Below are 9,837 nucleotides of genomic sequence, written 5' to 3'. Positions count from 1 at the left end.
TATAATTCTTGTACAACCAGGAGCTACAGCATCACATTAGTTATATACATTACCTCATTTGCAGCACAAGCACTATAAATAATGAACACAGCAAATCTTTACTGTTGTAATTATATTGGAATGTACATATCCTACATCACAATATCTTATATTTCTACAATATATTATTATTATTATTTTTTAAATCTTCCTAGCTTTACATTTTACCTTATATACCGCTTCTGATTCTGACAGGCCTAGCCATTAATCAAATTAATAAACATATTCTGTATTCTCTTCTCCGTCACTTCAGGCAGTCCAGGATGATGCTTGTTGTGTAAATGTTGTGTAAACCTGAAGAGAGATGGAAATGAAATCCATCTAGCACTGCGAGCCAGGAATGTGGTCAGTGGATTAGTGTGACATTATTTCTGCCCACTGCTCGCTGACATGAGGAGAGGAGGGGGTCGTGCCACCTGGTGCAACCTGCCCAGACAGAGCTATCTGTGTGTGTGTGTGTGTGTGTGTGTGTAGGAGGGGTCTGTGTCTATTTGTGTGGCAACTTGTCAGTCTACATGTCCTGTCCTCCCCCTACCCTGCTGTACCTGTGTGTGAGCATACAGTGTTAAAACTGTGTCATAGCTGTGACATTTGGCAATAATGGGCCACCAGCCCTGTGTGTGTGTGTGTGTGTGTGTGTTTGCGTTGGTTTTTGTGGCTTATGAGGACTTTTGACCTGATTACGTACCGACACTACGGGGACATTTGGAATTATGAGGACAGGGACAGTGTCCCCATAATTCCTCTAATATATCTATATATATCTAAGTAAGAGAAGCTAAAATTCAAAGTTTCGGTCGAAGTCCACTTACACCACATACCCCTGAAACTGACTTTACACAGTGTTAACTCGGAATTTAATATAGCGCCCCCTTTAGTCTGGTCTTGGTATTGCACCAACTTACACACTCACACAAAATTTGAGCCTTCTGATTGGCTACCGCTGACTCGCCTAATTCGCGCTCTGATTGGCTGCGGCCGATGTCATTCATGTCACGTGTCTCGGTTTGTGGGCGGAGTTTCTCTATGTGCAGCGCGTCATCATGCGGAACTCATAATACGTCAATCTTTAAAAAACAGGTATGAGAATTAACTTTATACACTTTATTAAATGTACTTTATATGATTATATTGCAAAATGCACGTTTACTTTAGTTTATACATATTCAGATTAAAAAATAAATGATTATGCTCATGAGAATGGGGTACATGTTTAGTCTAATGAGTATATCTTAAAAATCCTGCTAGTTACCATAATAATCACAGAATTCTCTACTTTAAAAACTTGGCAAATGTATTTTTAATGAATGAGTTTAAGTGTAGGTTATGGTTTATGTGAATTTGGTTTAATTAATATAAACGGGAAATATCGGTAAATTAGCATGGTAGCGTTGCTAATGATATTTAATGCTAATGTGCGACATCGCTGATCTTTAAATCATCTCTTCCGGAACACAGTGCGGGTGTATGGTTTGTAGCTCAAATGGTTTCGAGTGGCCTGCGTTAGCTGAACACAAGCAACAACCGGTAAACAACAAACAGCATGGAGACTGGAGAAGTGTTTATTTCGGTGTTATTTTATTAATCCCGGAGCGAACTCTATTAACTGTTAGTTAGCTGCAGTTGCTTAGTTTGGCTGCATCACTTCCTGTTAGCTCGCGCCGCTGTAGTGCGTGTCGGGGGCGCGCGTCGGGGGCGCGCGATTTAACACTTTAACATTTTATCATGCTGCAGCTGCGGGTTTTACTCTCTCTGACCCCTGACAGTCTCTACACGCCTCGTAAATAAGCTAGTTCGCACCTTTAAATAACTATATATATTTATTATATATATTTATTATATATTTTTATATATAGTATATAAATGAGAGTGGTGTGGTTTGTTTATCAGCTGTGTGTGCTGGTGCTGCGGTGACGTCACAGCAGAGTAACAGCACATCCTTCAGCATCACTGATGGAGCCCTCGGTAGGCTCACAGGAAATTTACATTGCTTTACATTTATATAACAATAACCTATATACAGGCCAAAGTGTTTTAAGGCTTCAAACTTAAGTATAAACTAAATGAACTAAAGTACTAAGGATGAGTTGTGCGTGGACACACAGCGTCCGGTGTACAGACTGTGTGAGATGAAGCTGAGGAGGAGGAGGAGAGACAATCCCAAACAGGAGGCTGAATATTTCACATCTGCTGCCAAAGACAAGGAGGGATTTGATGTGAAATATATAAATTCATTTATAGGTAAGTCTTAATATGTCATTCTTTGTTATTTTTTTTGTTTAAAAAATTATTATTCTTATTTAGGAGCATCAGGATGTTAGAGAACACTGCAGATGTGCTGCTCGGCTTGAATAAACACTGGACTAACAGGTGTTGTGCTTTCTCATACAGGACGTGGAGTATTCAGTTGTGTTCATTTTGATAAGGGAGATTTTCTTTTGGAGTACAGAGGACAACTCATAAACAAAGCTGAATGTGAACGACGACAGAAGTTATATCACGATGCCATGAAAGCGTTCATGTATGAATTCCGTTTCAATGGAAGACTCTTATGGTATGTATAACATTGCATTGTTCTTCATATAATGTTTTCTGTAAGATCATGCTAATGCATAAAGTTTTGAAAAGGTCTTCTGTGCAGCCACAAGATGTTATGTGTTGTCTTATATCATGCTTCAGTGTCGATGCTTCCAGAGAAGATGGTTCCCTTGGGAGACTTGTCAATGATGACCACATCAGCCCAAACAGCAAAATGAAAATAATCACTGTAGAGGGAAAGCCTCATCTGTGTTTATTTGCGACTAGGAGCATCGACCCTGGAGAAGAAATCACATACGATTATGGCAATTCTGAGTTGCCTTGGAGAAATAAGGTATTGAAGATTGAACTATTCAGTGTTATTGGGCCACGCTTAAACATGCCGGTGCAAACATAACTTACAAATCATTACATGCTACAATCATCTAATTATATTCCCAATATTTTACACTGTCCTAACAAATCTTCACAGATTGTAGCTGAAGAACACCAACTGCCACCAGAGGAAAACAGCACTATGGCATTGAGTGAGGCCAGGAGGGTGAAAGACAATCAGTCTCTGTCACAGCACCAGGTATCCTGTAGTCAGTGAAAGAATTGGAAGATGGCTAACATGGTCTGCTGAAACCAAGCAGTGCTCCAGTTTTAATACATGCCTTTCATCTTGCTCTTTAACCTGTTCTGTAGGCTGTTTCTGAGGCAGACCCCTTTACCCCTGTGACCGAAGATACCCAGGCAGCCATCAACCAAACAGAACAGGTCATTTACAGAAATATATAATGAATTAAAACCTGTTGATTTTACATATACAATTCTATACCCAATTTACAAGCTTGAATAATAAGTATTGAAAATTTGGTTTTATTAATAATAAATGTTTTATGATGTCTGTTTTTAGAATATAGCTGGAGCCGTCACTGAGGTTACATCAGAGCTGACGTCTGTGATGGACAAGTTGGAGACTGATGTTCCGGGTGGAGAGACAGAAAAGGTAAACTATAGAAATCATGTTTTGATTAATGATCCCCCTATCAGCTTGTGTGTGGCACAGCACTGGTTTAGCAGTACACTGGGTATTAAAGGGACCTTGTAGACATGTGATAGTAAATGCACATCAGCAGCTGTGTGTAAAGCATCTGACACAAACCTGGTCTCGAGGGACTTCACTTTGTGAAGCTATATCATGTACACCACATACATTATCTTAAATTGGCATTTAATAGATGTATAGTTACTGACTAGAGTTCATTCCTTTTACTATGTGCAGTGTGTTATATTCTCATCCCTCAGTAGTAGGGGACCATTATAGGAGCAGCACTGAGTATATATGTGGTCTACCGTGAGTACAGCAGTGACACACACGTTACAGTGTGTGGGGTGCAGTTATGAGTTAATCAGCTACAGCACTGTTTTTACGGGCATCATTGTCACTGATGGATGTTCATTATATGGGTATAAATAGTATACCATATATACAGTGCACTTCCCTAATATACTGTATATACAGTGCACATATGAACACTTCCCAGAGCCCTGACCTAAACCCTATAGAGCATTTGAGAGATGCAATGATGGAAGACAGCTGATGCGCTACTGTGGATGAACTGAAAATTTGTTGATTGAAACTCGTTGGAAACTTCCAGCACAACTGTTACAGAAAATCGCTGATTCCAAATTCTTCTTGGGAATACTGTGTGTGTAACAATTGTGAAATGAGAAAAATGTTTTGTGATGTCTGTTTTTAGAATATAGCTGGAGCCGTCACTGAGGTTACATCAGAGCTGACGTCTGTGATGGACAAGTTGGAGACTGATGTTCCAGGAGGAGAGACAGAAAAGGTAAATTGTAGAAATCATCATCTGATTAATTATCTCCCTAATTGTTCTGTGCAGTTTGCGGAGTTTGAGGGAGTTTTTAATCACAGTACACTGTCTGTTTAAAGTCACTGGGACTGGTGCACTGTAATAGTGAAGTGTGTCTGTGAGCTGCTCCTCGCACTGGAAACATTTCTTGAGCACAGAGATAGAAGTGTCTGCAGTTGTAGGCACTATATTAAGAATGTAGTTAGTGTGTGTATGTGATGTGTATGGCTGAGACCTGTTTTATGAGAACACTGTGTCTAATGAGAACCTTTAGGAACTATGCTATAAGGATCCTCTACCAGAGGAATATTAGTGTGTGTCAGTGTGTTTGACTAGTACATGGTATATGAGGACAGTATTGATTTATATGATGACTCTGTGTTCATCAGCTTGTGTGTGGCACAGCACTGGTTTATCAGTACACTGGGTATTAATGGGACCTTGTAGACATGTGATAGTAAATGCACATCAGCAGCTGTGTGTAAAGCGTCTGACAGAAACCTGGTCTCGAGGGACTTCACTTTGTGAAGCTATATCATGAACACCATATACATTATTAGGTATTTATCTGCTTCTTCAGAGTCACTGGGAGTGGTGCACTGTAAATGTGTATTGATCTGACTTGGGTGCTGGTTTATCATCATAGAAATCTCTTGTTATTTTTGTTTTTAGAATACAGCTGGAACCATTACTGAGGTTACAACAGTGCTGACGACTATAAAGGACAAGATGGAGCCTGAGGTTCCAAGAAAGGAGACAGAAAAGGTAATTTTGAGATCATCTTCTGATTAATTATGTCCAAAAGGATAGCCATTGCCTGCTAATGTCACTAAACTGGTTAGAAAGACACTATAGCTGCCCTGCCTGTCTGATGTTTGGAATGAGAATGGAGTTTTTTTGATGTCTTCAATTTTTTTTGGATACACTTCCTGTATATCAAATAGTCATAAAGTCGAGTGCGAGAGTAAAGTGTGCCTGATACATGCATGCAGAGAGCTGTTGGAGGTCAGACATGTCAGAAAATGTAACTGGACATAGTATAGTGTGAGTGTCAAGGAACTGATGCATAGCACATTTGTTGTAGACTACTGTTGCCTATTTAATGGTGTAGTTTGCATGGAAAACACCATTAGTTAAAGCTAATGCATGTTTGAACCAAAATAGGTTTAAAAATTGTATTGCCCTTTTGGATCTTGAATGTGACACTAACTTTTGTACCCACCACCCACTCGGTGTAACATTTTAATTCATGAAAATGGTGTTTGGTGTTTGCCAGAAAATACTCCTAGCCTGGTTAATCTGTAACCTTAACATTTTGTTGTCTAATATTTCAGATTACCATTGTGAAGGAGCAATCTGGGCCTGAGGAAAAAGATACAATAGCACCAAGTGAGAAAACAGAAAAAGTAAGTTTGCTGGATAGACATTATTTCTGGCTTATGATATTTCTATGGAATACATCATCAATAATTTCCTTCATTATTTGTATAATTTATTTCATGTTGCATAATTTCAAATATCTACTGTATGTGTAATGACCAAAGCCATTCATACACTATGTCGAATATCACATTAGTGAGCAACATGTTCTGCTATCAAAACCTATATTTATCAGTTATTTTGATCATTTTTGATTTGTTTTAAAAACATACATTTTGCTTTTTTTGTCACCATTGCCTCATACTTAAACACATCCAGAATTAAAATGAAGACGTGTGAAAGAGAATGCTGATGCAGTATCTAGAATATCCAGATACTTGTTAGTATTTTGTCACCTCAGCTTTTGTTATATAAAGTCAAGAGTAAAACCTCTAACAGGCATGCTCTTTTTGTCTGTATTTGTATTTGAGTTGTGAAAATGCCCAAAGTGCACATCATCTAACATCAAATAAATGGATTTTGCTTTCCATGTTATTCCTCCACTAGAGTTACTTTTAGACAAATATTTTTGGTTGTGATGTCAAATGAGTTTTATTAATTCTATTCACAGAATTGTAAACATGAAATGGTCCTCGCAACTGTTTCGAGCATGAACAAATGTGCAGCATGTGTTGGACCTGTAGCATCACTCAAATGGATTGGTCTGAGATGCAAAGGTCAGTAATGTACTTTACAGTATTTAAGATGGCAGTTAATTTATAACTGGTATGGTTTGTCCAATTGGCCCATTGTTTCCAGACAGTGGTCCTGGTCTCATAAATTCATAAGGTTTGAAAATTATTAATAAAATTCTAAGCTTCATCTTTTTATATTGAGTTAAGGCAACAGTTGTGGTGTTTTTAGTTTTATGTGTATTGAAGTCTTACATTCTTACTTATTTACTTCTCTCTCTTTTGCAGTCTGCAATTGTTTTTGGCACAAGTCCTGCTTTGTAAAACTTATTAAGAATGAGTCACTATCATGGGTGAGTGCATTTATAATTCATTATATAAATTTTAGTCATTTGCAAGTGCAATTTCTAGTGATCGTTTGTTTTCTGGTACTAGAGAGTAAGTACTGGTGAGGATGAATCACTATCAGATGAAGAATATGTGCCACAGTCAGAGTCAGACAGTGAATCTGAGAGTTCAGTAGAGTTACAAGGAGAATGCCCCTTGAATATGGAGAAACGAAAGGCTATTTATTCCCAGATTGCCAAGTTGAATCCTGAAGGTGCAAGCAAGGGCAAAGTGTGTGTTAAGGCCAGAGAAGAAGTTGGTTTACTTTATGAGGAGCAGTTGACTGATGTAGATTATGACAGTGAAGCGAGCTATACACAAACCTCAGATAATCTTTCAAGCAAAGTTCAGGGTAAGCAAGTGTCTGAGACCTACAGAACGTCAAAAGTTGCAGTTTTAGGCAGTGCATCAGACAGTTTAATGCTGCCAACAACAGTCACTGGAACATCTGCAAGCCAGCAACTGTTGGAAGTAAGAGAGGGAGCTGGTGGAAGTGATTTACATGGAGATGTTGAGGAATCATTAATGGCAGAGGGCAAAGCTAAAGTGGATGAAGCTGAGAAGTGTCTTCAGTCATCTGTAATTTCTTGTACTGAAAATAAGAAAAACTACTGATGGATTAGAAATTACAAAAGTCATTGCGTACTACAGAGGCAACATCATCTTCTTTCATTGCACTTAAAAGCTTCCAAACCCCAGGAGATATCTGGTGTGGGAATGTAGACTCTGCCATGGCTGCCAAACCCAAAACCCTGACCCTACCGTGGTGTTCATTTAGTTCTCCTGGCTAAACTGATGGAAGTGAATCTGAGAATGGCACTGAAAGTGAGAATATGAATGTGTCTATGAGTGCACCAGTGCAGATTGGTAGGTTTTTCTAACATATTGATGTGTTACATGCCCAATTGTTTTGGTCATGATCAGTCCACACTGTTTGTGTGCTGAATAATGTGGTAATCTCTTCTTACAGGGATGCAGAAGGATCACCCACCAAAAGAAGCCAAAGCTGGATGTTCTGGTTGTATTTTCCAAGTTATATATGTGGTTTTGACTTTTATTTTAGTCATATAACTCATAATTATCATTTTTGTTTTACCTATTTTTAATTTGAAACAAAAGTATATGTCATCATATCTCCCAGTCTTTATGGTTGTATGATGTGCATATTTATATACTTGTTTGTTTAGTCTCAAACACAGATGCTTTGCCCATGTCCCATAGAGCACCTGCTGTTTTATGTGCAATAAGCTGGCTATAAGGTTCACAATTTTAAACATCACAATCTAATTGATTCTTTTGATACGTGTTGTATACACCAATCAGACATAACAACCAGTGAAAGGTGAAGTGAATAACATTGATTATTTCTCTACGATGGCATTTGTTGAGGGTTGGGATATATTGGTATAACAGTCAGTTCTCTGTGTTGATGTGTTAGAAGCAGGAAAAATGGGCAAGGGATGCTACATAAAGGTTCCTCTGAAAGTAACGGAACAGCAAGCTCAATTAGTCTGTTTTTGCTATACACTGAAGACGTTTGGGTTTGAGGTCAAAAGATGAATATGAGATGATGGTTTAGAATTTCAGCTTTTATTTCCTGATTTTTATATCTGTGTTACACAGATTAAAACATGGCACCTTTTGGTATAGGCACAAATTCTCTTAAAGTAAATTAAACAGCACTTAATATTTGGTTCATATCCCTTACTTGCAATAACTGTATCAAGCCAGCATACATACATCCCATATACATAGCTCAAAACAAGAGTAGCTGTTCATAGCTACTAATTCTTTAAACTATCAATTTAACAGGATACACCTGGGCAACAAGAAACACCAGTCACATGTTCCAACATACTTCATCACTTGAAAATAAAATGTTTAAAAAATCTATATGTAAATATCAGGAAAAAAAGCTAAAATTCTGAGCTATCATTTTATATTCGTCATTTGATCTTAAACCCAGATGTCTAGGTATAGGAAAAACAATATAATTGAACTTGCTTTTCAGAGGGGACTGTATTTAACAGAGTTAAAAATTATGTTAACAGTTAACAGTTATGTTTTTTAAGTGCTCAGTTGTAGTATCCCTAACCTGAGTTGCTTAATGTTCTGTAATTGTTGTATAGAAGGACTTGTTCTGTTAAGTCACAGGTGACCCGGTAAATCACCATGTGGTCATGTTTGTGTTTGTGTTAAGTCGAGTACCAATAAAACATGCCTGTCCTTCTAATACAGTGTAAAGTCTTTTTTTGTGTATTGTTAAACTGATGTCCCGATAAAGCGGTGTGACCTTATAAGTACCAATTCTGTCGGAGGCGGGAGCTTCTCAGACGGTCCTTATATGCAACCATAATGTCAGGTCTTGTGTTTAAGAGTTTAATTTTGCATAGAAGAAATCTGAAGTGAAATTTGTCTTGCTAAAAAAAAACCAAATTTTTTGATGTTTACGGCATTGCTGTAGCACAAAGGGAAAGGTGGGTCCCCTTAAACCACGTTTCAACTGGTTTGGCCGGCAAAGTCCTCGTAAGACTTAAAAACCAGTATGTGTGTGTGTGTGTGTGTGTGTGTGTATACATGTTTATTTATTTATGTCAATTTCTCATTATTTGTGTGTCTATTATGTTCTTATTATACTATAATAAGAACTACAGTCAGCTCTTTAATTATTGGCACCCTTTTAGAGAATGGGCATGGATAATAATTCCACACAATGATTTGAATGAACAAACCCCTTTTTCCAGACTTTTGATGAATTTCTGACACTGATAACATCAACACACTTACTTGTACAGATGAAACAATATAGAAGTAAGGTCTGGACCACAACTGGGAAAAACAAACATTTTCTTATTTCTGAGTGATAAACGCTTCCTGAGTTGCAAAACGCCTGCAAATGGCATTCATCAGGCTCTAAGGGTTAAAATAAAAGTGGCACATGCTTGTTGACCTACACAAGT

At 37.9% G+C, this 9,837-nt stretch overlaps 1 protein-coding gene across 4 annotated transcripts; it reads left to right on the top strand.

Annotated features, from left to right (window-relative positions):
- The first annotated feature begins 687 nt into the window (after nucleotides 1-687).
- LOC117597337 (inactive histone-lysine N-methyltransferase 2E-like) lies at nucleotides 688-9,445 on the top strand. 4 transcript variants are annotated; one of them, XR_008301276.1, is made up of 14 exons: nucleotides 688-1,119; nucleotides 2,145-2,280; nucleotides 2,431-2,593; nucleotides 2,719-2,911; nucleotides 3,050-3,151; nucleotides 3,265-3,336; nucleotides 3,476-3,568; nucleotides 4,323-4,415; nucleotides 5,112-5,204; nucleotides 5,774-5,845; nucleotides 6,430-6,535; nucleotides 6,779-6,843; nucleotides 7,563-7,744; nucleotides 7,848-9,445. XR_008301276.1 is itself a non-coding variant. In XM_053231568.1 (13 exons), exons 1-13 carry the CDS (start codon nucleotides 1,021-1,023, stop codon nucleotides 7,926-7,928), a joined length of 1,368 nt encoding a protein of 455 aa, XP_053087543.1. In that variant the 5' UTR covers nucleotides 688-1,020; the 3' UTR covers nucleotides 7,929-9,445. The 4 variants fall into 4 exon arrangements, 3 of the variants coding, with proteins under 3 accessions (XP_053087543.1, XP_053087542.1, XP_053087544.1); XM_053231568.1 differs by lacking the exon at nucleotides 7,563-7,744; XM_053231567.1 differs by having other exon boundaries at nucleotides 7,563-9,445.
- Nucleotides 9,446-9,837: the final 392 nt, after the last annotated feature.

Source organism: Pangasianodon hypophthalmus, chromosome 29 (genome assembly GCF_027358585.1).
Source record: "Pangasianodon hypophthalmus isolate fPanHyp1 chromosome 29, fPanHyp1.pri, whole genome shotgun sequence".
In the NCBI taxonomy this organism is placed as follows: Eukaryota; Metazoa; Chordata; class Actinopteri; order Siluriformes; family Pangasiidae; genus Pangasianodon; species Pangasianodon hypophthalmus.
This window is presented reverse-complemented; position numbering and strand designations above follow the sequence as displayed.

What these genes read in the sequence shown, in the direction of transcription:
- LOC117597337 (XM_053231567.1), top strand. Translation starts at nt 1,021, where the DNA reads ATGTCATTCATGTCACGTGTCTCGGTTTGTGGGCGGAGTTTCTCTATG. An exon ending in CGTCAATCTTTAAAAAACAG is followed by an intron (nt 1,120 to 2,144) that starts GTATGAGAATTA and finishes GTGGACACACAG; the next exon opens with CGTCCGGTGTACAGACTGTG. An exon ending in GATTGGTCTGAGATGCAAAG is followed by an intron (nt 6,536 to 6,778) that starts GTCAGTAATGTA and finishes TCTCTTTTGCAG; the next exon opens with TCTGCAATTGTTTTTGGCAC.